Source organism: Salvelinus alpinus, chromosome 14 (assembly GCF_045679555.1).
Source record: "Salvelinus alpinus chromosome 14, SLU_Salpinus.1, whole genome shotgun sequence".
NCBI lineage: Eukaryota > Metazoa > Chordata > Actinopteri > Salmoniformes > Salmonidae > Salvelinus > Salvelinus alpinus.
This window is the reverse complement of record NC_092099.1, coordinates 28,327,202-28,352,250: the sequence shown is the minus strand read 5'-3', so window position 1 is coordinate 28,352,250 and position 25,049 is coordinate 28,327,202. Positions and strand designations below refer to the sequence as shown.

The window sequence follows — 25,049 nt, the reverse complement described above, 5'->3', positions numbered from 1 at the left end:
TCTCTCTCTCTCTCTCTCTCTCTCTCTCTCTCTCTCTCTCTCTCTCTCTCCCTCTCTCTCCTTCCTCCTCTCCTGCTCCCGCTGATCCTCTCCTCCAATCAACGCTCTCCAATTGTCTTCCTCCCTCCTTCCTCTCAACTCCCTTTCCTCTCTCTCTCTCTCTCTGTGATTCCCCTGTACAGCCAGTGAGAGTGTGTTGGTGCAGCAGTTGTTCCAGTCCAAGCTGACCCAGACTGGGTCACTGGTACCGGGCCAGGCCAAGATGGCTCTGAGGGGGCCCAAAGCAGCACTTCTCCTAAACAGGATGTCATTCCCCTCCACCCTGACCCCCGCAGGCCGCGAGCCTCGGAGGTACCTGGACCTCACCAAGGTACTGGACAATGGCTGGTAAACCATATACTGTGTAGCATACCGTACCTCATACGCTCACCAAGGTATGGAGGACTAAGTGACATAACCATCACCTTAGCGAGTCACTCAGAGTGTATGCTATACAGTACATGTCATATGGTACATTAGCCTCGTTGATCCGGGAGACCTGTACACATTAGCCTCGTTGGTCCGGGAGACCTGTACACGTTAGCCTCGTTGGTCCGGGAGACCTGTACACGTTAGCCTCGTTGGTCCGGGAGACCTGTACACGTTAGCCTCGTTGGTCCGGGAGACCTGTACACATTAGCCTCGTTGGTCCGGGAGACCTGTACACATTAGCCTCGTTGCTCCGGGAGACCTGTACACGTTGGGCTCCTGTCACTGAAAACGACAGCCCGTATTCCCAAAAACATATTCACCAGCCCTCCCATATATCTATTCCCAAAAACATATTCACCAGCCCTCCCATATATCTATTCCCAAAAACATATTCACCAGCCCTCCCATATATCTATTCCCAAAACATATTCACCAGCCCTCCCATATATCTATTCCCAAAACATATTCACCAGCAGTCCCATATATCTATTCCCAAAACATATTCACCAGCCCTCCCATATATCTATTCCCAAAACATATTCACCAGCAGTCCCATATATCTATTCCCAAAACATATTCACCAGCCCTCCCATATATCTATTCCCAAAACATATTCACCAGCCCTCCCATATATCTATTCCCAAAACATATTCACCAGCAGTCCCATATATCTATTCCCAAAACATATTCACCAGCAGTCCCATATATCTATTCCCAAAACATATTCACCAGCCCTCCCATATATCTATTCCCAAAACATATTCACCAGCAGTCCCATATATCTATTCCCAAAAACATATTCACCAGCCCTCCCATATATCTATTCCCAAAACATATTCACCAGCCCTCCCATATATCTATTCCCAAAAACATATTCACCAGCCCTCCCATATATCTATTCCCAAAAACATATTCACCAGCCCTCCCATATATCTATTCCCAAAAACATATTCACCAGCCCTCCCATATATCTATTCCCAAAAACATATTCACCAGCCCTCCCATATATCTATTCCCAAAACATATTCACCAGCCCTCCCATATATCTATTCCCAAAAACATATTCACCAGCCCTCCCATATATCTATTCCCAAAAACATATTCACCAGCCCTCCCATATATCTATTCCCAAAAACATATTCACCAGCCCTCCCATATATCTATTCCCAAAAACATATTCACCAGCAGTCCCATATATCTATTCCCAAAAACATATTCACCAGCCCTCCCATATATCTATTCCCAAAAACATATTCACCAGCCCTCCCATATATCTATTCCCAAAAACATATTCACCAGCCCTCCCATATATCTATTCCCAAAAACATATTCACCAGCCCTCCCATATATCTATTCCCAAAAACATATTCACCAGCCCTCCCATATATCTATTCCCAAAACATATTCACCAGCCCACCCATATATCTATTCCCAAAAACATATTCACCAGCCCTCCCATATATCTATTCCCAAAAACATATTCACCAGCCCTCCCATATATCTATTCCCAAAAACATATTCACCAGCCCTCCCATATATCTATTCCCAAAAACATATTCACCAGCCCTCCCATATATCTATTCCCAAAACATATTCACCAGCCCTCCCATATATCTATTCCCAAAACATATTCACCAGCCCTCCCATATATCTATTCCCAAAAACATATTCACCAGCAGTCCCATATATCTATTCCCAAAAACATATTCACCAGCCCTCCCATATATCTATTCCCAAAAACATATTCACCAGCCCTCCCATATATCTATTCCCAAAAACATATTCACCAGCCCTCCCATATATCTATTCCCAAAAACATATTCACCAGCCCTCCCATATATCTATTCCCAAAACATATTCACCAGCCCTCCCATATATCTATTCCCAAAACATATTCACCAGCCCTCCCATATATCTATTCCCAAAACATATTCACCAGCAGTCCCATATATCTATTCCCAAAACATATTCACCAGCCCTCCCATATATCTATTCCCAAAACATATTCACCAGCCCTCCCATATATCTATTCCCAAAACATATTCACCAGCCCTCCCATATATCTATTCCCAAAACATATTCACCAGCAGTCCCATATATCTATTCCCAAAACATATTCACCAGCCCTCCCATATATCTATTCCCAAAAACATATTCACCAGCAGTCCCATATATCTATTCCCAAAAACATATTCACCAGCCCTCCCATATATCTATTCCCAAAAACATATTCACCAGCCCTCCCATATATCTATTCCCAAAACATATTCACCAGCCCTCCCATATATCTATTCCCAAAACATATTCACCAGCCCTCCCAAATATCTATTCCCAAAACATATTCACCAGCCCTCCCATATAGCTCTTCCCAAAAACATATTCACCAGCCCTCCCATATATCTATTCCCAAAAACATATTCACCAGCCCTCCCATATATCTATTCCCAAAACATATTCACCAGCCCTCCCATATATCTATTCCCAAAAACATATTCACCAGCAGTCCCATATATCTATTCCCAAAAACATATGCACCATCCCTCCCATATATCTATTCCCAAAACATATTCACCAGCCCTCCCATATATCTATTCCCAAAACATATTCACCAGCAGTCCCATATATCTATTCCCAAAACATATTCACCAGCCCTCCCATATATCTATTCCCAAAACATATTCACCAGCCATCCCATATATCTATTCCCAAAACATATTCACCAGCCCTCCCATATATCTATTCCCAAAACATATTCACCAGCCCTCCCATATATCTATTCCCAAAACATATTCACCAGCCCTCCCATATATCTATTCCCAAAACATATTCACCAGCCCTCCCATATATCTATTCCCAAAACATATTCACCAGCCCTCCCATATATCTATTCCCAAAACATATTCACCAGCCCTCCCATATATCTATTCCCAAAACATATTCACCAGCAGTCCCATATATCTATTCCCAAAACATATTCACCAGCAGTCCCATATATCTATTCCCAAAAACATATTCACCAGCCCTCCCATATATCTATTCCCAAAACATATTCACCAGCCCTCCCATATATCTATTCCCAAAAACATATTCACCAGCCCTCCCATATATCTATTCCCAAAACATATTCACCAGCCCTCCCATATATCTATTCCCAAAAACATATTCACCAGCCCTCCCATATATCTATTCCCAAAAACATATTCACCAGCCCTCCCATATATCTATTCCCAAAACATATTCACCAGCCCTCCCATATATCTATTCCCAAAACATATTCACCAGCCCTCCCAAATATCTATTCCCAAAACATATTCACCAGCCCTCCCATATATCTATTCCCAAAACATATTCACCAGCCATCCCATATATCTATTCCCAAAACATATTCACCAGCCCTCCCATATATCTATTCCCAAAACATATTCACCAGCCCTCCCATATATCTATTCCCAAAACATATTCACCAGCCCTCCCATATATCTATTCCCAAAACATATTCACCAGCCCTCCCATATATCTATTCCCAAAACATATTCACCAGCCCTCCCATATATCTATTCCCAAAACATATTCACCAGCCCTCCCATATATCTATTCCCAAAACATATTCACCAGCAGTCCCATATATCTATTCCCAAAACATATTCACCAGCAGTCCCATATATCTATTCCCAAAAACATATTCACCAGCCCTCCCATATATCTATTCCCAAAACATATTCACCAGCCCTCCCATATATCTATTCCCAAAAACATATTCACCAGCCCTCCCATATATCTATTCCCAAAACATATTCACCAGCCCTCCCATATATCTATTCCCAAAAACATATTCACCAGCCCTCCCATATATCTATTCCCAAAACATATTCACCAGCCCTCCCATATATCTATTCCCAAAACATATTCACCAGCCCTCCCAAATATCTATTCCCAAAACATATTCACCAGCCCTCCCATATAGCTCTTCCCAAAAACATATTCACCAGCCCTCCCATATATCTATTCCCAAAAACATATTCACCAGCCCTCCCATATATCTATTCCCAAAACATATTCACCAGCCCTCCCATATATCTATTCCCAAAAACATATTCACCAGCAGTCCCATATATCTATTCCCAAAAACATATGCACCATCCCTCCCATATATCTATTCCCAAAACATATTCACCAGCCCTCCCATATATCTATTCCCAAAACATATTCACCAGCAGTCCCATATATCTATTCCCAAAACATATTCACCAGCCCTCCCATATATCTATTCCCAAAACATATTCACCAGCCATCCCATATATCTATTCCCAAAACATATTCACCAGCCCTCCCATATATCTATTCCCAAAACATATTCACCAGCCCTCCCATATATCTATTCCCAAAACATATTCACCAGCCCTCCCATATATCTATTCCCAAAACATATTCACCAGCCCTCCCATATATCTATTCCCAAAACATATTCACCAGCCCTCCCATATATCTATTCCCAAAACATATTCACCAGCCCTCCCATATATCTATTCCCAAAACATATTCACCAGCAGTCCCATATATCTATTCCCAAAACATATTCACCAGCAGTCCCATATATCTATTCCCAAAAACATATTCACCAGCCCTCCCATATATCTATTCCCAAAACATATTCACCAGCCCTCCCATATATCTATTCCCAAAAACATATTCACCAGCCCTCCCATATATCTATTCCCAAAACATATTCACCAGCCCTCCCATATATCTATTCCCAAAAACATATTCACCAGCCCTCCCATATATCTATTCCCAAAAACATATTCACCAGCCCTCCCATATATCTATTCCCAAAACATATTCACCAGCCCTCCCATATATCTATTCCCAAAACATATTCACCAGCCCTCCCAAATATCTATTCCCAAAACATATTCACCAGCCCTCCCATATAGCTCTTCCCAAAAACATATTCACCAGCCCTCCCATATATCTATTCCCAAAAACATATTCACCAGCCCTCCCATATATCTATTCCCAAAACATATTCACCAGCCCTCCCATATATCTATTCCCAAAAACATATTCACCAGCAGTCCCATATATCTATTCCCAAAAACATATGCACCATCCCTCCCATATATCTATTCCCAAAACATATTCACCAGCCCTCCCATATATCTATTCCCAAAACATATTCACCAGCAGTCCCATATATCTATTCCCAAAACATATTCACCAGCCCTCCCATATATCTATTCCCAAAACATATTCACCAGCCATCCCATATATCTATTCCCAAAACATATTCACCAGCCCTCCCATATATCTATTCCCAAAACATATTCACCAGCCCTCCCATATATCTATTCCCAAAACATATTCACCAGCCCTCCCATATATCTATTCCCAAAACATATTCACCAGCCCTCCCATATATCTATTCCCAAAACATATTCACCAGCAGTCCCATATATCTATTCCCAAAACATATTCACCAGCAGTCCCATATATCTATTCCCAAAAACATATTCACCAGCCCTCCCATATATCTATTCCCAAAACATATTCACCAGCCCTCCCATATATCTATTCCCAAAAACATATTCACCAGCCCTCCCATATATCTATTCCCAAAACATATTCACCAGCCCTCCCATATATCTATTCCCAAAAACATATTCACCAGCCCTCCCATATATCTATTCCCAAAAACATATTCACCAGCCCTCCCATATATCTATTCCCAAAAACATATTCACCAGCCCTCCCATATATCTATTCCCAAAACATATTCACCAGCCCTCCCATATATCTATTCCCAAAAACATATTCACCAGCAGTCCCATATATCTATTCCCAAAACATATTCACCAGCAGTCCCATATATCTATTCCCAAAAACATATTCACCAGCCCTCCCATATATCTATTCCCAAAACATATTCACCAGCAGTCCCATATATCTATTCCCAAAAACATATTCACCAGCCCTCCCATATATCTATTCCCAAAACATATTCACCAGCAGTCCCATATATCTATTCCCAAAAACATATTATCCAGCCCTCCCATATATCTATTCCCAAAACATATTCACCAGCCCTCCCATATATCTATTCCCAAAAACATATTCACCAGCCCTCCCATATATCTATTCCCAAAACATATTCACCAGCAGTCCCATATATCTATTCCCAAAACATATTCACCAGCCCTCCCATATATCTATTCCCAAAAACATATTCACCAGCCCTCCCATATATCTATTCCCAAAACATATTCACCAGCCCTCCCATATATCTATTCCCAAAACATATTCACCAGCCCTCCCATATATCTATTCCCAAAAACATATTCACCAGCCCTCCCATATATCTATTCCCAAAAACATATTCACCAGCCCTCCCATATATCTATTCCCAAAACATATTCACCAGCAGTCCCATATATCTATTCCCAAAAACATATTCACCAGGCCTCCCATATATCTATTCCCAAAACATATTCACCAGCCCTCCCATATATCTATTCCCAAAAACATATTCACCAGCAGTCCCATATATCTATTCCCAAAAACATATTCACCAGCCCTCCCATATATCTATTCCCAAAACTTATTCACCAGCCCTCCCATATATCTATTCCCAAAACATATTCACCAGCAGTCCCATATATCTATTCCCAAAACATATTCACCAGCCCTCCCATATATCTATTCCCAAAACATATTCACCAGCCCTCCCATATATCTATTCCCAAAACATATTCACCAGCCCTCCCATATATCTATTCCCAAAACATATTCACCAGCAGTCCCATATATCTATTCCCAAAAACATATTCACCAGCCCTCCCATATATCTATTCCCAAAACATATTCACCAGCCCTCCCATATATCTATATCCAAAAACATATTCACCAGCCCTCCCATATATCTATTCCCAAAACATATTCACCAGCCCTCCCATATATCTATTCCCAAAAACATATTCACCAGCCCTCCCATATATCTATTCCCAAAAACATATTCACCAGCCCTCCCATATATCTATTCCCAAAAACATATTCACCAGCCCTCCCATATATCTATTCCCAAAACATATTCACCAGCCCTCCCATATATCTATTCTCAAAAACATATTCACCAGCCCTCCCATATATCTATTCCCAAAACATATTCACCAGCCCTCCCATATATCTATTCCCAGAAACATATTCACCAGCCCTCCCATATATCTATTCCCAAAAACATATTCACCAGCCCTCCCATATATCTATTCCCAAAACATATTCACCAGCCTTCCCATATATCTATTCCCAAAACATATTCACCAGCAGTCCCATATATCTATTCCCAAAACATATTCACCAGCCCTCCCATATATCTATTCCCAAAACATATTCACCAGCCATCCCATATATCTATTCCCAAAACATATTCACCAGCCCTCCCATATATCTATTCCCAAAACATATTCACCAGCCCTCCCATATATCTATTCCCAAAACATATTCACCAGCCCTCCCATATATCTATTCCCAAAACATATTCACCAGCCCTCCCATATATCTATTCCCAAAACATATTCACCAGCCCTCCCATATATCTATTCCCAAAACATATTCACCAGCCCTCCCATATATCTATTCCCAAAACATATTCACCAGCAGTCCCATATATCTATTCCCAAAACATATTCACCAGCAGTCCCATATATCTATTCCCAAAAACATATTCACCAGCCCTCCCATATATCTATTCCCAAAACATATTCACCAGCCCTCCCATATATCTATTCCCAAAAACATATTCACCAGCCCTCCCATATATCTATTCCCAAAACATATTCACCAGCCCTCCCATATATCTATTCCCAAAAACATATTCACCAGCCCTCCCATATATCTATTCCCAAAAACATATTCACCAGCCCTCCCATATATCTATTCCCAAAAACATATTCACCAGCCCTCCCATATATCTATTCCCAAAACATATTCACCAGCCCTCCCATATATCTATTCCCAAAAACATATTCACCAGCAGTCCCATATATCTATTCCCAAAACATATTCACCAGCAGTCCCATATATCTATTCCCAAAAACATATTCACCAGCCCTCCCATATATCTATTCCCAAAACATATTCACCAGCAGTCCCATATATCTATTCCCAAAAACATATTCACCAGCCCTCCCATATATCTATTCCCAAAACATATTCACCAGCAGTCCCATATATCTATTCCCAAAAACATATTATCCAGCCCTCCCATATATCTATTCCCAAAACATATTCACCAGCAGTCCCATATATCTATTCCCAAAACATATTCACCAGCCCTCCCATATATCTATTCCCAAAAACATATTCACCAGCCCTCCCATATATCTATTCCCAAAACATATTCACCAGCCCTCCCATATATCTATTCCCAAAACATATTCACCAGCCCTCCCATATATTCCAATCCAAGATGGCGTAGCAGTCGGACGAGTCTTTGTTTTGTCCTGTCCCGTGTAAATAGTCTTCGTATTTTTCGTATACATTTCGTATATATTTTAATTTCACTTTCCATCTAGGAACTGAATATACATTCCTACATTCCGCCTCACCCAATGTGGTACGGACCTGCTATTTTTTTATACTTTAGAACCGTAACCCCAATCAGAAGCTAGCCAGATAACTAGCTACTAGCTAGTAGTCAGTTAGCCACTGCTGCGGTCTTCACCCTCAACTCGGACACAGCCAGCTTCAATACCGGGCCAATACCTGCCAGTCTGCAAGCGCGATATCAACCCAGAGCATATAGGACTGCTTTTTCTCTACCACATCACCGGATTCCTGACGCAAGCTCTGGACAATTACACCGTATCATCACAGCTAGCTAGCTGCAACCGAGTGGCTACTACTGGCTAACACCTCTGTCCCGAAGCAAGCACCAGTTAGCCTTGAGCTAGCCTCGAGCTAGGCCCATCTGCCGGCTAGCTGAAGAGGTCTACCAGCGAATTCTTGGGCTACAATACCAGCTACAAGCTAATTTAGCCATTTTTTTGCCGCTGCTAGTAGCTTTTACCTTCTGCACAGACACCAGCCCTGTTATTAGCCTGGATTTTACTCACCAATTTACCAGCATCGGACTGTCTCTCGACAACAACGCCGGATTCCTGCCGTAATCCCTGAGCCACTGCTTCTGATCCTCACAGCTAGCTTGCGGCTAGCGCAGCTAGCGCCACTGCCACGAAGCTAGCACCAGTTAGCAAACACAATTCTACAATTCACAACCTCTCTTTCGCCATCGCCATCTGGCTTGGATTCTCTGTCGACACGACCACGTCTGAGCAGACCCCCTCCGTCTGAGCAGACCACCCCCCGGGCTACTAACTTTAAACGCAGCGTGCTAGCTTAGTGGAGGCCTCCCTGCTCCATCTACGGCTGCCCCCTGGACACTATGATCACTTGGCTACATAGCTGATGCATGCTTGACTGTCCATTAATTCACGGTACTCCATTCTGTTTATTTGTGTTTTATCTGTCGGCTCTGTGCTTTAACTCAGGATCTGTGTGTAGTTAATCCGACCCTCTCTGCCTAGTCGTCGCCATTTTTACCTGTTGTTGCTGTGTTAGACTAGCACCCTGTTATTGCTGCTGTTATCTTACCTGTTGTTTTAGCTAGCTCTCCCAATCAAGACCTGCAATCACTTTATGCCTTATTGTATGTCTCTCTCAAATATCAATATGCCTTGCATACTGTTGTTCAGGCTAGTTATCATTATCATTGTTTTGGTTTGCAATGGACCCTGTAGTTCCACTCTCCGTACCTCTGATACCTCCTTGGTCCCACCCCCCACATATGCGGTGACCTCACCCATTGAGACCAGCATGTCCAGAGATACAACCTCTCTTATCATCACCCAGTGCCTGGGCTTGCCTCCGCTGTACCCACGCCCCACCATACCCCTGTCTGCACATTATGCCCAGAATCTATTCTACCACGCCCATAAATCTGCTCCTTTTATTCTTTGTCCCCAACGCTCTAGGCGACCAGTTTTGATAGCCTTTAGCCGCACCCTCATCCTACTACTCCTCTGTTCCTCGGGTGATGTGGAGGTAAACCCAGGCCCTGCATGTCCCCAGTCACCCTCATTTGTTGACTTCTGTGATCGAAAAAGCCTTGGCCTCATGCATGTCAACATCAGAAGCCTCCTCCCTAAGTTTGCCTTACTCACCGCTTTAGCACACTCTGCCAACCCTGATGTCCTTGCCGTGTCCGAATCCTGGCTTAGGAAGGCCACCAAAAATTCTGAGATTTCCATACCCAACTATAACACTTTCCGTCAAGATAGAACTGCCAAAGGGGGAGGAGTTGCAATCTACTGCAGAGATAGCCTGCAAAGTTCTGTCATACTTTCCAGGTCTATGCCCAAACAGTTCGAACTTCTAATTTTAAAAATTAATCTCTCCAGAAATAAGTCTCTCACTGTTGCCGCCTGCTACCGACCCCCCTCAGCTCCCAGCTGTGCCCTGGACACCATCTGTGAATTGATCGCTCCCCATCTAGCTTCAGAGTTTGTTCTGTTAGGTGACCTAAACTGGGATATGCTTAACACCCCGGCAGTCCTACAATCCAAGCTTGATGCCCTCAATCTCACACAAATCATCAAGGAACCCACCAGGTACAACCCTAAATCCGTAAACATGGGCACCCTAATAGACATTATCCTGACCAACCTGCCCTCCAAATACACCTCTGCTGTCTTCAATCAAGATCTCAGCGATCACTGCCTCATTGCCTGTATCCGCCACGGGTCCGCGGTCAAACGACCACCCCTCATCACTGTCAAACGCTCCCTAAAACACTTCTGCGAGCAGGCCTTTCTAATCGACCTGGCCCGGGTACCCTGGAAGGATATTGACCTCATCCCGTCAGTTGAGGATGCCTGGTCATTCTTTAAATGTTACTTCCTCACCATATTAGACAAGCATGCTCCGTTCAAAAAATGCAGAACCAAGAACAGATACAGCCCTTGGTTCACTCCAGACCTGACTGCCCTCGACCAGCACAAAAACATCCTGTGGCGAACTGCAATAGCATCGAAGAGCCCCCGCGATATGCAACTGTTCAGGGAAGTCAGGAACCAATACACGCAGTCAGTCAGGAAAGCAAAGGCCAGCTTTTTCAAGCAGAAATTTGCATCCTGTAGCTCTAACTCCAAAAAGTTCTGGGATACTGTAAAGTCCATGGAGAACAAGAGCACCTCCTCCCAGCTGCCCACTGCACTGAGGCTAGGTAACACGGTCACCACCGATAAATCCGTGATAATCGAAGACTTCAACAAGCATTTCTCAATGGCTGGCCATGCCTTCCTCCTGGCGACTCCAACCTTGGCCAACAGCCCCGCCCCCCCCGCTGCTACTCGCCCAAGCCTCCCCAGCTTCTCCTTTACCCAAATCCAGATAGCAGATGTTCTGAAAGAGCTGGAAAACCTGGACCCATACAAATCAGCTGGGCTTGACAATCTGGACCCCCTATTTCTGAAACTGTCCGCCGCCATTGTCGCACCCCCTATCACCAGCCTGTTCAACCTCTCCTTCGTATCATCTGAGATCCCCAAGGATTGGAAAGCTGCCGCGGTCATCCCCCTCTTCAAAGGGGGAGACACCCTGGACCCAAACTGTTACAGACCTATATCCATCCTGCCCTGCCTATCTAAGGTCTTCGAAAGCCAAGTCAACAAACAGATCACTGACCATCTCGAATCCCACCGTACCTTCTCCGCTGTGCAATCCGGTTTCCGAGCCGGTCATGGGTGCACCTCAGCCACGCTCAAGGTACTAAACGATATCATAACCGCCATCGATAAAAGACATTACTGTGCAGCCGTCTTCATCGACCTGGCCAAGGCTTTCGACTCTGTCAATCACCATATTCTTATCGGCAGACTCAGTAGCCTCGGTTTTTCTAATGACTGCCTTGCCTGGTTCACCAACTACTTTGCAGACAGAGTTCAGTGTGTCAAATCGGAGGGCATGTTGTCCGGTCCTCTGGCAGTCTCTATGGGGGTACCACAGGGTTCAATTCTCGGGCCGACTCTTTTCTCTGTATACATCAATGATGTTGCTCTTGCTGCGGGCGATTCCCTGATCCACCTCTACGCAGACGACACCATTCTATATACTTCCGGCCCTTCCTTGGACACTGTGCTATCTAACCTCCAAACGAGCTTCAATGCCATACAACACTCCTTCCGTGGCCTCCAACTGCTCTTAAACGCTAGTAAAACCAAATGCATGCTTTTCAACCGTTCGCTGCCTGCACCCGCACGCCCGACTAGCATCACCACCCTGGACGGTTCCGACCTAGAATATGTGGACATCTATAAGTACCTAGGTGTCTGGCTAGACTGCAAACTCTCCTTCCAGACTCATATCATACATCTCCAATCCAAAATCAAAGCAAGAATCGGCTTTCTATTCCGCAACAAAGCCTCCTTCACTCACGCCGCCAAACTTACCCTAGTAAAACTGACTATCCTACCGATCCTCGACTTCGGCGATGTCATCTACAAAATAGCTTCCAATACTCTACTCAGCAAACTGGATGCAGTTTATCACAGTGCCATTCGTTTTGTTACTAAAGCACCTTATACGACCCACCACTGCGACCTGTATGCCCTAGTCGGCTGGCCCTCGCTACATGTTCGTCGTCAGACCCACTGGCTCCAGGTCATCTACAAGGCTATGCTAGGTAAAGTGCCGCCTTATCTCAGTTCACTGGTCACGATGGCTACACCCACCCGCAACACGCGCTCCAGCAGGTGTATCTCACTGATCATCCCTAAAGCCAAAACCTCATTTGGACGCCTTTCCTTCCAGTTCTCTGCTGCCTGCGACTGGAACGAATTGCAAAAATCTCTGAAGTTGGAGACTTTTATCTCCCTCAACAACTTTAAAAATCTGCTATCCGAGCAGCTAACCGATCGCTGCAGCTGTACATAGTCCATCTGTAAACTACCCACCCAATTTACCTACCTCACCCCCCATACTGCTTTTATTTATTTACTTTTCTGCTCTTTTGCACACCAGTATCTCTTCTTGCACATGATCATCTGATGATTTATCACTCCAGTGTTAATCTGCTAAATTGTAATTATTCGATTTATTGCCTACCTCATGCCTTTTGCACACATTGTATATAGATTCTCTTTTTTTTCTACCATGTTATTGACTTGTTTATTGTTTACTCCATGTGTAACTCTGTGTTGTCTGTTCACACTGCTATGCTTTATCTTGGCCAGGTCGCAGTTGCAAATGAGAACTTGTTCTCAACTAGCCTACCTGGTTAAATAAAGGTGAAATAAAAAAAATAAAAATAAAAAATATCTATTCCCAAAAACATATTCACCAGCCCTCCCATATATCTATTCCCAAAAACATATTCACCAGCCCTCCCATATATCTATTCCCAAAACATATTCACCAGCAGTCCCATATATCTATTCCCAAAAACATATTCACCAGGCCTCCCATATATCTATTCCCAAAACATATTCACCAGCCCTCCCATATATCTATTCCCAAAAACATATTCACCAGCAGTCCCATATATCTATTCCCAAAAACATATTCACCAGCCCTCCCATATATCTATTCCCAAAACATATTCACCAGCCCTCCCATATATCTATTCCCAAAACATATTCACCAGCCCTCCCATATATCTATTCCCAAAACATATTCACCAGCCCTCCCATATATCTATTCCCAAAACATATTCACCAGCAGTCCCATATATCTATTCCCAAAAACATATTCACCAGCCCTCCCATATATCTATTCCCAAAACATATTCACCAGCCCTCCCATATATCTATTCCCAAAAACATATTCACCAGCCCTCCCATATATCTATTCCCAAAACATATTCACCAGCCCTCCCATATATCTATTCCCAAAACATATTCACCAGCAGTCCCATATATCTATTCCCAAAACATATTCACCAGCAGTCCCATATATCTATTCCCAAAAACATATTCACCAGCCCTCCCATATATCTATTCCCAAAACATATTCACCAGCCCTCCCATATATCTATTCCCAAAACATATTCACCAGCCCTCCCATATATCTATTCCCAAAAACATATTCACCAGCAGTCCCATATATCTATTCCCAAAACATATTCACCAGCCCTCCCATATATCTATTCCCAAAACATATTCACCAGCCCTCCCATATATCTATTCCCAAAACATATTCACCAGCAGTCCCATATATCTATTCCCAAAACATATTCACCAGCCCTCCCATATATCTATTCCCAAAACATATTCACCAGCCCTCCCATATATCTATTCCCAAAACATATTCACCAGCCCTCCCATATATCTATTCCCAAAAACACATTCACCAGCCCTCCCATATATCTATTCCCAAAACATATTCACCAGCCCTCCCATATATCTATTCCCAAAACATATTCACCAGCCCTCCCATATATCTATTCCCAAAAACATATTCACCAGCCCTCCCATATATCTATTCCCAAAACATATTCACCAGCCCTCCCATATATCTATTCCCAAAACATATTCACCAGCCCTCCCATATTTCTATTCCCAAAAACATATTCACCAGCAGTCCCATATATCTATTCCCAAAAACATATTCACCAGCCCTCCCATATATCTATTCCCAAAACATATTCACCAGCCCTCCCATATATCTATTCCCAAAACATATTCACCAGCAGTCCCATATATCTATTCCCAAAACATATTCACCAGCCCTCCCATATATCTATTCCCAAAAACATATTCACCAGCCCTCCCATATATCTATTCCCAAAAACATATTCACCAGCCCTCCCATATATCTATTCCCAAAACATATTCACCAGCAGTCCCATATATCTATTCCCAAAACATATTCACCAGCCCTCCCATATATCTATTCCCAAAAACATATTCACCAGCAGTCCCATATATCTATTCCCAAAAACATATTCACCAGCCCTCCCATATATCTATTCCCAAAACATATTCACCAGCCCTACCATATATCTATTCCCAAAAACATATTCACCAGCCCTCCCATATATCTATTCCCAAAAACATATTCACCAGCAGTCCCATATATCTATTCCCAAAACATATTCACCAGCCCTCCCATATATCTATTCCCAAAACATATTCACCAGCCCTCCCATATATCTATTCCCAAAACATATTCACCAGCCCTCCCATATATCTATTCCCAAAAACACATTCACCAGCCCTCCCATATATCTATTCCCAAAACATATTCACCAGCCCTCCCATATATCTATTCCCAAAACATATTCACCAGCCCTCCCATATATCTCTTCCCAAAAACATATTCACCAGCCCTCCCATATATCTATTCCCAAAACATATTCACCAGCCCTCCCATATATCTATTCCCAAAACATATTCACCAGCCCTCCCATATTTCTATTCCCAAAAACATATTCACCAGCAGTCCCATATATCTATTCCCAAAAACATATTCACCAGCCCTCCCATATATCTATTCCCAAAACATATTCACCAGCCCTACCATATATCTATTCCCAAAAACATATTCACCAGCCCTCCCATATATCTATTCCCAAAAACATATTCACCAGCAGTCCCATATATCTATTCCCAAAACATATTCACCAGCCCTCCCATATATCTATTCCCAAAACATATTCACCAGCCCTCCCATATATCTATTCCCAAAACATATTCACCAGCCCTCCCATATATCTATTCCCAAAAACATATTCACCAGCCCTCCCATATATCTATTCCCAAAACATATTCACCAGCCCTCCCATATATCTATTCCCAAAACATATTCACCAGCCCTCCCATATTTCTATTCCCAAAAACATATTCACCAGCAGTCCCATATATCTATTCCCAAAAACATATTCACCAGCCCTCCCATATATCTATTCCCAAAACATATTCACCAGCCCTACCATATATCTATTCCCAAAAACATATTCACCAGCCCTCCCATATATCTATTCCCAAAACATATTCACCAGCCCTCCCATATATCTATTCCCAAAAACATATTCACCAGCCCTCCCATATATCTATTCCCAAAACATATTCACCAGCCCTCCCATATATCTATTCCCAAAACATATTCACCAGCCCTCCCATATATCTATTCCCAAAAACATATTCACCAGCCCTCCCATATATCTATTCCCAAAACATATTCACCAGCCCTCCCATATATCTATTCCCAAAACAAATTCACCAGCCCTCCCATATATCTATTCCCAAAAACATATTCACCAGCCCTCCCATATATCTATTCCCAAAACATATTCACCAGCAGTCCCATATATCTATTCCCAAAACATATTCACCAGCCCTCCCATATATCTATTCCCAAAACATATTCACCAGCAGTCCCATATATCTATTCCCAAAACATATTCACCAGCCCTCCCATATATCTATTCCCAAAACATATTCACCAGCAGTCCCATATATCTATTCCCAAAACATATTCACCAGCCCTCCCATATATCTATTCCCAAAACATATTCACCAGCCCTCCCATATATCTATTCCCAAAACATATTCACCAGCAGTCCCATATATCTATTCCCAAAACATATTCACCAGCCCTCCCATATATCTATTCCCAAAACATATTCACCAGCAGTCCCATATATCTATTCCCAAAACATATTCACCAGCCCTCCCATATATCTATTCCCAAAAACATATTCACCAGCAGTCCCATATATCTATTCCCAAAACATATTCACCAGCCCTCCCATATATCTATTCCCAAAAACATATTCACCAGCCCTCCCATATATCTATTCCCAAAACATATTCACCAGCCCTCCCATATATCTATTCCCAAAAACATATTCACCAGCCCTCCCATATATCTATTCCCAAAAACATATTCACCAGCAGTCCCATATATCTATTCCCAAAACATATTCACCAGCCCTCCCATATATCTATTCCCAAAAACATATTCACCAGCCCTCCCATATATCTATTCCCAAAACTTATTCACCAGCCCTCCCATATATCTATTCCCAAAACATATTCACCAGCCCTCCCATATATCTATTCCCAAAAACATATTCACCAGCCCTCCCATATATCTATTCCCAAAACATATTCACCAGCCCTCCCATATATCTATTCCCAAAACATATTCACCAGCCCTCCCATATATCTATTCCCAAAACATATTCACCAGCCCTCCCATATATCTATTCCCAAAAACATATTCACCAGCCCTCCCATATATCTATTCCCAAAACATATTCACCAGCAGTCCCATATATCTATTCCCAAAAACATATTCACCAGCAGTCCCATATATCTATTCCCAAAAACATATTCACCAGCCCTCCCATATATCTATTCCCAAAACATATTCACCAGCCCTCCCATATATCTATTCCCAAAAACATATTCACCAGCCCTCCCATATATCTATTTCCAAAACATATTCACCAGCCCTCCCATATATCTATTTCCAATAAACATTTGCCATCACCGAAGGTATATCTATAATCTGGAATGCCATATCAGTTGGTATGGGTAATTAAATGTGTGAAAATAAATGTTTTCCAGAGTTTACCAAATTCACTCCGCATCTCCCTAAAGGTGCTCGGGCATCTGAGATCACACGGTAATCTCGCATGGCAACTACTACAGAGTAGTGTGTTTGTGGGTATGTATGTTTCTGTCCAAAAGGAGAGAAACAGGAATGTATGTGTATATCTCATTTAATAACCTGTATCGACTGGTAAGGCATTCCAGATAATAGATTCTCTTTCAGTGACGGAAATAGGTAAACCAGAGGCCTGGTAAATATGTTTTCAGGGATATGGGTTGTAGTCTTCAGCGACAGGAGCAAAGAGGCTAACGTAACATATGACACGTACTGTATAGCATACAATATACAGACATACACTATTCGTGACTCATTAAGGTACATTAAACAAGAGGGTGATACCCCTAACTCATGAGTCATATCTAAACCACAACCTATCCAAACGGTCAGTATGGTATTCATTCAGTACTTATCAATGTCATTTTTCCAGGTAAAATCAATAAGACCCCAATAAAGTACCGCAATCAGTGTGGTAATACATACAAATGAATAAATAAATGATGTGTTCACCGTCATGATCAATAGAAATGACAGACAGCTCAAAGCATCCCTCCTCAGAACATTCTAAATATGCCCCCCCCCCCCACACACACATGTTGATTGGTGGTTAAGGGAGGTGGGAATCACCAATGGTGAAAGTAGGCTGTTTCCATTTCTGTGACGCACTTAGTCGGAAGCTGGGTGTTCCGATTGGAAAAGCAGCAGCCAGGAGCAGAGGACTGATGGAAAAGCAAAGAGTGTGTGTTTGGAAAAAACATGTTTCCCAAATTAGGCCACTTCCCACCATACTGTTAAATATAGACCTCTGGGAATAGCTTTGTTTGTCCTGTACTGCCAGCTGATAAGAGGACATGTACACACACACACACACACAGACACACATACACACAAGTATGTGGTAAGATAGTGTCATCATAAATGTTTCTCATGACATTTTAAGGGTTCACAAACCACACACCCTTCTGCTATAAAACATTGTGTTCTCACAATTATGCCAGATTTCATAACTTCAGCTAGAACATCGTTTCCCAAACGTGGAGTAAAAATGTGCTTAACAATTCACATAATAAGTTGCATGGACACACCCTGTGTGCAATAATAGTGTTTAACATGATTTTTGAATGACTACCTCATCTCTGTACAATACAATTAATTATCTGTAAGGACCCTCAGTTGAGTAGTGATTTTCAAAAAACAGATTCAACCACAAAGACCGGGAGATGAATACAACTTTCAGCAGGACAATAATCTAAAACACAAGGCCAAATCTACACTGGAGTATCTACGCTGGAGTTGCTTGGGAAGACAGTGAATCAAATCAAAATCAAAGCAAATTGTGTTGGTCACATACACATGGTTAGCAGATGTTATTGCGAGTGTAGCGAAATGCTTATGCTTCTAGATCCGACAGTGCAACAGTATCTAACAGGTAATATCTAACAGATTCCACAACAAAACCTAATACACACAATCTAGTAAAGGATTGGGATGAGAATATATAAGTATAAAATATCTGAATCAGCAGTGACAGAGTGGCTAAGATGCAATAGATAGTGAAGGGCACAGTATACAGTATATACATACGAGATGAGTAATGCGAGATGTGTAAACATTCTTAAAGTGGCATTATTAAAGTGACTAGTGTTCCATTTATTAAAGTGGCCAATGATATCAATTCTGAAGTTAGGCAGCCACCTCTCTGTGCTAGTGGTGGCTGTTTAACAATCTGATGGCCTTGAGATAGAAGTTGTTTTTCAATCTCTCGGTCCCAGCTTTGATGCACCTGTACGGACCTCGCCTTCCGGATGGAAGCGGGGTGAACAGGTAGTGGCTCGGGAGGTTATTGTCCTCGATGATCTTTTTTCTCTTCCTGTGACATCAGGTGTTGTAGGTGTCCTGGAGGGCAGGTAGTTTGCCCCCGGTGATGTGTTGTGCAGACCGCAGTTGCACAGGGCGGGGTCGAGACCCAGGGTCTCAAGCTTAATGATGAGTTTGGAGGGTACTATGGTGTTGAATGCTGAGCTGTAGTCGATGAACAGCATTCTTACAAAAGGTTTTCCTCTTGTCCAGATGGGTTAGGGCAGTGTGCAGTGTGATGGCGATTGAATCGTATGTGGACCTATTGGGGCGGTATGCAAATTGGAGTGGGTCGGACTGGGGACCGTCGCTGGAGGCTCCGGACTGGGGACCGTCGCTGGGGGCTCCGGACTTTTGAGGATCTGAGGACCCATGCCACAACTTTTCAGTCTCCTGAGGGGAATAGGTTTTGTCGTGCCCTCTTCACAACTGTTTTGGTGTGCTTCGACCATGTTAGTTTGTTGGTGATGTGGACGCCAAGGAACTTGAAGCTCTCAACCTGCTCCACTGCAGCCCTGTTGATGAGAATGGGGGCATGCTCGGTCCTTTTTTTCCTGTAGTCCACAATCATCTTCTTTGTCTTGATGACCTTGAGAGAGAGGTTGTTGTCCTGGCACCACACGGCCAGGTCTCTGACCTCCTCCCTATAGACTGTCTCGTCATTGGCGGTGATCAGGCCTACCACTGTTGAGTCATCGTCAAATTTAATGATGGTGTTGGAGTCGTACCTGGCTGTGCAGTCATGAGTGAACAGGGAGTACAGGAGGGGACTGAGCACGCACCCCTGAGGGGCCCCTGTGTTGAGGATCAGCGTGGCGGATGTGTTGTTACTTACTCTTACCACCTGGAGGCAGCCCGTCAGGATGTCCAGGATCCAGTTGCAGAGGGAGGTGTTTAGTCTCAGGGTCCTTAACTTATTGATGAGCTTTGAGGGTACTGTGGTGAGCTGTAGTCAATGAATAGCATTCTCACATAGGTGTTCCTTTTGTCCAGGTGGGAAAGGGCAGTGTGGAGTGTGCTTTTCTTTCAAAAACAAGGACATTTCTAAGTGACCTCAAACTTTTGAACAGTAGTGTATATGTTTTTGCTGTTTCTTCTTTGTTATAGGGTCAAAAAGATTGGAGAAGTGGTTTATCCATACATCTCCATTTTGGATAGATAGCTCTTCATGTTGTTGTTTAGTGTGTTTCAATATTCCCATAAGTGGTTAGAATCTATGGATTCTTCAATTACATTGAGCTGATTTCTGACTTGCTGTTCTTTCTTTTTCCTTAGTTTATTTCTGTACTCTTTTCGTGTTTCACTATAGTGAAGGCGTAGGCTCAGGTTTTCTCGGTCTCTGTGTTTTTGGTTGAATAGGTTTCTCAATTTCTTCCTTAGGTTTTTGCATTCTTCATCAAACCCTTTTCCATTGTTATTCATTTTCTTTGGTTGTCTGATTGAAATGTTTAGGTTTGATAAGGGAAGCAGAGAGGTCAAATATACTGTTTAGGCTTCCTACTGCCAAGTTTCAATCTTCACTATTGCAGTGAAACATTTTGTCAAGGAAGTCGTCTAAAAGGAATCTGTTGTTGGCTAATTGTTTTGTACTTTCCTTCCATCTACAGCAATTCTTAATAGTCTGCAATTTGTTCAGCTTTTATACCTCGTGATTGAGTATTGCTCTGTTCAAGTAGGCTGGGATTTTACTGTGATCTGATAAGGGTGTCAGTGGGCTGACTGTGAAGGCTCTGAGAGACTCTGGGTTGAGGTCAGTGATAAAGTATTCTACAGTACTGCTGCAAGAGATGACCTGTAGGTGTACCACCACAGCAGTCCCCTCGAAGCCTACCATTGACTATATACAGACCCAGCGTGCGACAGAGCTGCTTTTTTAAATTATTTTTTTAAGTAGTGCCTAGGGGGGCATATTGGGGAGTGTATTGCTGTCACCTCCAGGTGGGTGTTTGTCCCCCTGCATGCTAAGGTTGTCAGGTTCTGGCGTTTAGGTTGCAACAGACTGGTACATGTCCCTAGGTCTGGAAATGATTGATCTCCCCTTCTAGGACGAAGAAGCTGGCTTCATTGAAGTATGGGGATTCTAGTGGGGGGATATAGTTAGCATACAGGAATAAATGTTTCTATGTTGAGACGATTTCCTATTTTTGTCTGTATTTCCAATTTCTTTGGTGCGGTCTGTGTTCCTGCTCTTTAGCCCAAAGGCAGATGAACTCTCTCTGTCTCTCTGTCTCTCTCTCTCTCTCTGTATCTCTCTCTGTCTCTCTCTCTCTCTCTGTCTCTCTCTCTCTCTGTTTTCAGGTCAAATCTAATAGGGCAGTAACTAGTAGGATTCACTGAGCGTGTGTCTGTGCATGTGTGTGTATCTGTACAAGTATGTGTGTCTGTGCGCGTGTGTGTGTCTGTGCACGTATGTGTGTCTGTACAAGTATGTGTGTCTGTGCATGTGTGTGTGTGTATGTGCACTACAATTGCCTCTGTATTGCATAACCTGCTGAAGGCTGAACCCAATGGCCCTCCTCATTAAACATATAGAGGAAAGGCTTACGCAAGACCTTCACTCTTTCCCTATGTTAACAAAGACCGTAATAATCACATGACGTAACATTGCACAATATTGCTGCACTGTAGTTAAACACGGCTATAAAGAAGCTCATGGATTTACATCCATCATCAAAGATATTATAATTCAGAATTGTAATAATGGTAATATGATGATATGGTACAGTACATTATTGTCCATTATTGTATGGTACTGAATGGTTGAGGTAGAGGAGGAGGACATTGAATAGCATATAGATGTATGACCGTAATGGAAAATTGGCTTTATAGATCTTGCCATAAATTACCATATTCATATTATGATTTGACCGTATTCATAGGACTGCATCACGTGGTGTCTCCATAGCACGGGTCAACCAACTTATATTTTTAATATTCACTATTCATAGCTCTCTAATAGCACCATCCCCCTCATCGTTTCTTCCCTCTCTCCCTCTCTCTCTCCCTCTTCCCCTCCTCATCTTTTCCTCTCTCAGCTCTTGAAGAAGAAGGGAGGAACATCTTTCCTGCAGAGGCTGGAGAGGTGTGGTCCAGTTACGGTTGCTGTGCAGCTGAGGGTAAGCATTAAGCAGTAGCACAACAATGGGCCAAACCAGAATCATAATAACCCAAGCACTTTACCCAGTAGGGATCCTAACCCTAATCCTAACACTCACCTCAATCCAAACACTAAAGTATTCAACTTCTTTAGCTGACCCTTTAGCTGAAGAATGACGCTCTATCCACCCAAGCATAAAGCCCTCTGAATGTATGAATGAACAATGAACAATGAACAATGAACAATGGACAGTGTGTGTGTGTGTGTGTGTGTGTGTGTGTGTGTGTGTGCGTGCGTGCGTGCGTGCGTGCGTGCGTGCGTGCGTGCGTGCGCGTGTATGTGTTCGTCTGCGTGTCTGCGTGCGTGCAAATTTCTGACGTCACGGCTCTCGGTACTCACAGCCTACTCACACACATTTACAGTGGAGAGCCACGTCATTAGGGAGTGGTAAGAAGCATGATGGAGTGGCACCAGTGTATATCTGAGAAACACACTCTGACACTCGCTCACAGCCTTAGTCAAGACAGGTATTTGTATTGCTGGTCCCTACAGAGACAACACACCCTAACCAATCAGACCCCTTCATCACACACATGACGTGACCTCACTCCTCACTCACTGTTGTCTTGGCGACCGCTGACCACATGTAAGGAAACCTGGCCATATAACCCCCCCCCCCCCACACACACACACACACACAAACCTACAGAAGTTATGTATCCAGTTAAATCCAGTCCCAAGAGCTCCACGCAGTGTGCTGTACACAGAGGACTAGGCCTACATGTCTCTATAGGCCATAAAGTATAGCATAATACGGTTGAGGAACTTTCCCAGTTTGAGGAACTATCCCAGGTTGAGGAACTAGCCCAGGTTGAGGAACTAGCCTAGGTCAAAGAACTAGCCCAGGTTGAGGAACTAGCCCAGGTTGAGGAACTGGCCCAGGTTGAGGAACTAGCCCAGGTCAAATAACTAGCCCAGGTTGAGGAACTGGCCCAGGTTGAGGAACTAGCCCAGGTTGAGGAACTAGCCCAGGTTGAGGAACTGGCCAAGGTTGAGGAACTGGCCCAGGTTGAGGAACTGGCACAGGTTGAGGAACTAACCCAGGTTGAGGAACCAGCCCAGGTTGATGAAATAACCCAGGTTGATGAGCTAACCGAGATTGAGGAATTAGCCCAGGTTGAGGAACTAACATGGGTTGAGGAACTAGCCCAGGTTGAGGAATTTATACCAGGTTGAAGAACTATCCTAGGTTGTGGAACTGGCCTAGGTTGAGGAACTAACCCAGGTTGAGGATGTAACCCAGGTTGAGGAATTTATACCAGGTTGAAGAACTAACATAGGTTGAGGAACTAGCCCAGGTTGAGGAATTTATACCAGGTTGAAGAACTATCCCAGGTTGAGGAACTGGCCCAGGTTGAGGAACTAACCCAGGTTGAGGATCTAACCCAGGTTGAGGAACCAGCCCAGGTTGAGGAACTATCCAAAGTTGAGGAACTGGCCCAGGTTGAGGAACTAGCCCAGGTTGAGGAATTTATACCAGATTGAAGAACTATCCCAGGTTGAGGAACTGGCCCAGGTTGAGGAACTGACCCAGATTGAGGACTTAGCCCAGGATGAGGAACTATCCCAGTTTGAGGAACTATCCAAAGTTGAGGAACTGGCCCAGGTTGAGGAACTGGCCCAGGCTGAGGAACCGGGCCAGGTTTAGAAACAAGCCCAGGTTGAGGAAAAAACCCAGGTTGATGAACTAACCCAGGTTGATGAACTAACCCAGGTTGAGTAACTGGCCGAGGTTGAGGTACTGGCCCAGGTTGAGGAACTAGCCCTGGTTGATGAACTGGCCCATGTTGAGGAACTAATATAGGTTGTGTAATTTATATCAGGTTGATGAACTATCCCAGGTTGAGGAACTATCCCAGGTTGAGGAACTATCCCAGGTTGAGGAACTAACATAGGTTGA

At 43.2% G+C, this 25,049-nt stretch overlaps 1 protein-coding gene across 4 annotated transcripts in view; it reads left to right on the top strand.

Annotated features, from left to right (window-relative positions):
• Positions 1 to 25,049, top strand: part of LOC139538704 (unconventional myosin-XVI-like) — a 307,739-nt gene that overhangs the window by 226,286 nt on the left and 56,404 nt on the right. For all 4 annotated transcript variants that reach the window (XM_071341081.1, XM_071341079.1, XM_071341080.1 and 1 more), the window contains exons 25-26: positions 183 to 370; positions 23,028 to 23,108. In XM_071341081.1, the coding sequence (XP_071197182.1) occupies positions 183 to 370; positions 23,028 to 23,108 (269 nt within the window). The remainder of the gene's footprint in view (positions 1 to 182; positions 371 to 23,027; positions 23,109 to 25,049) is intronic.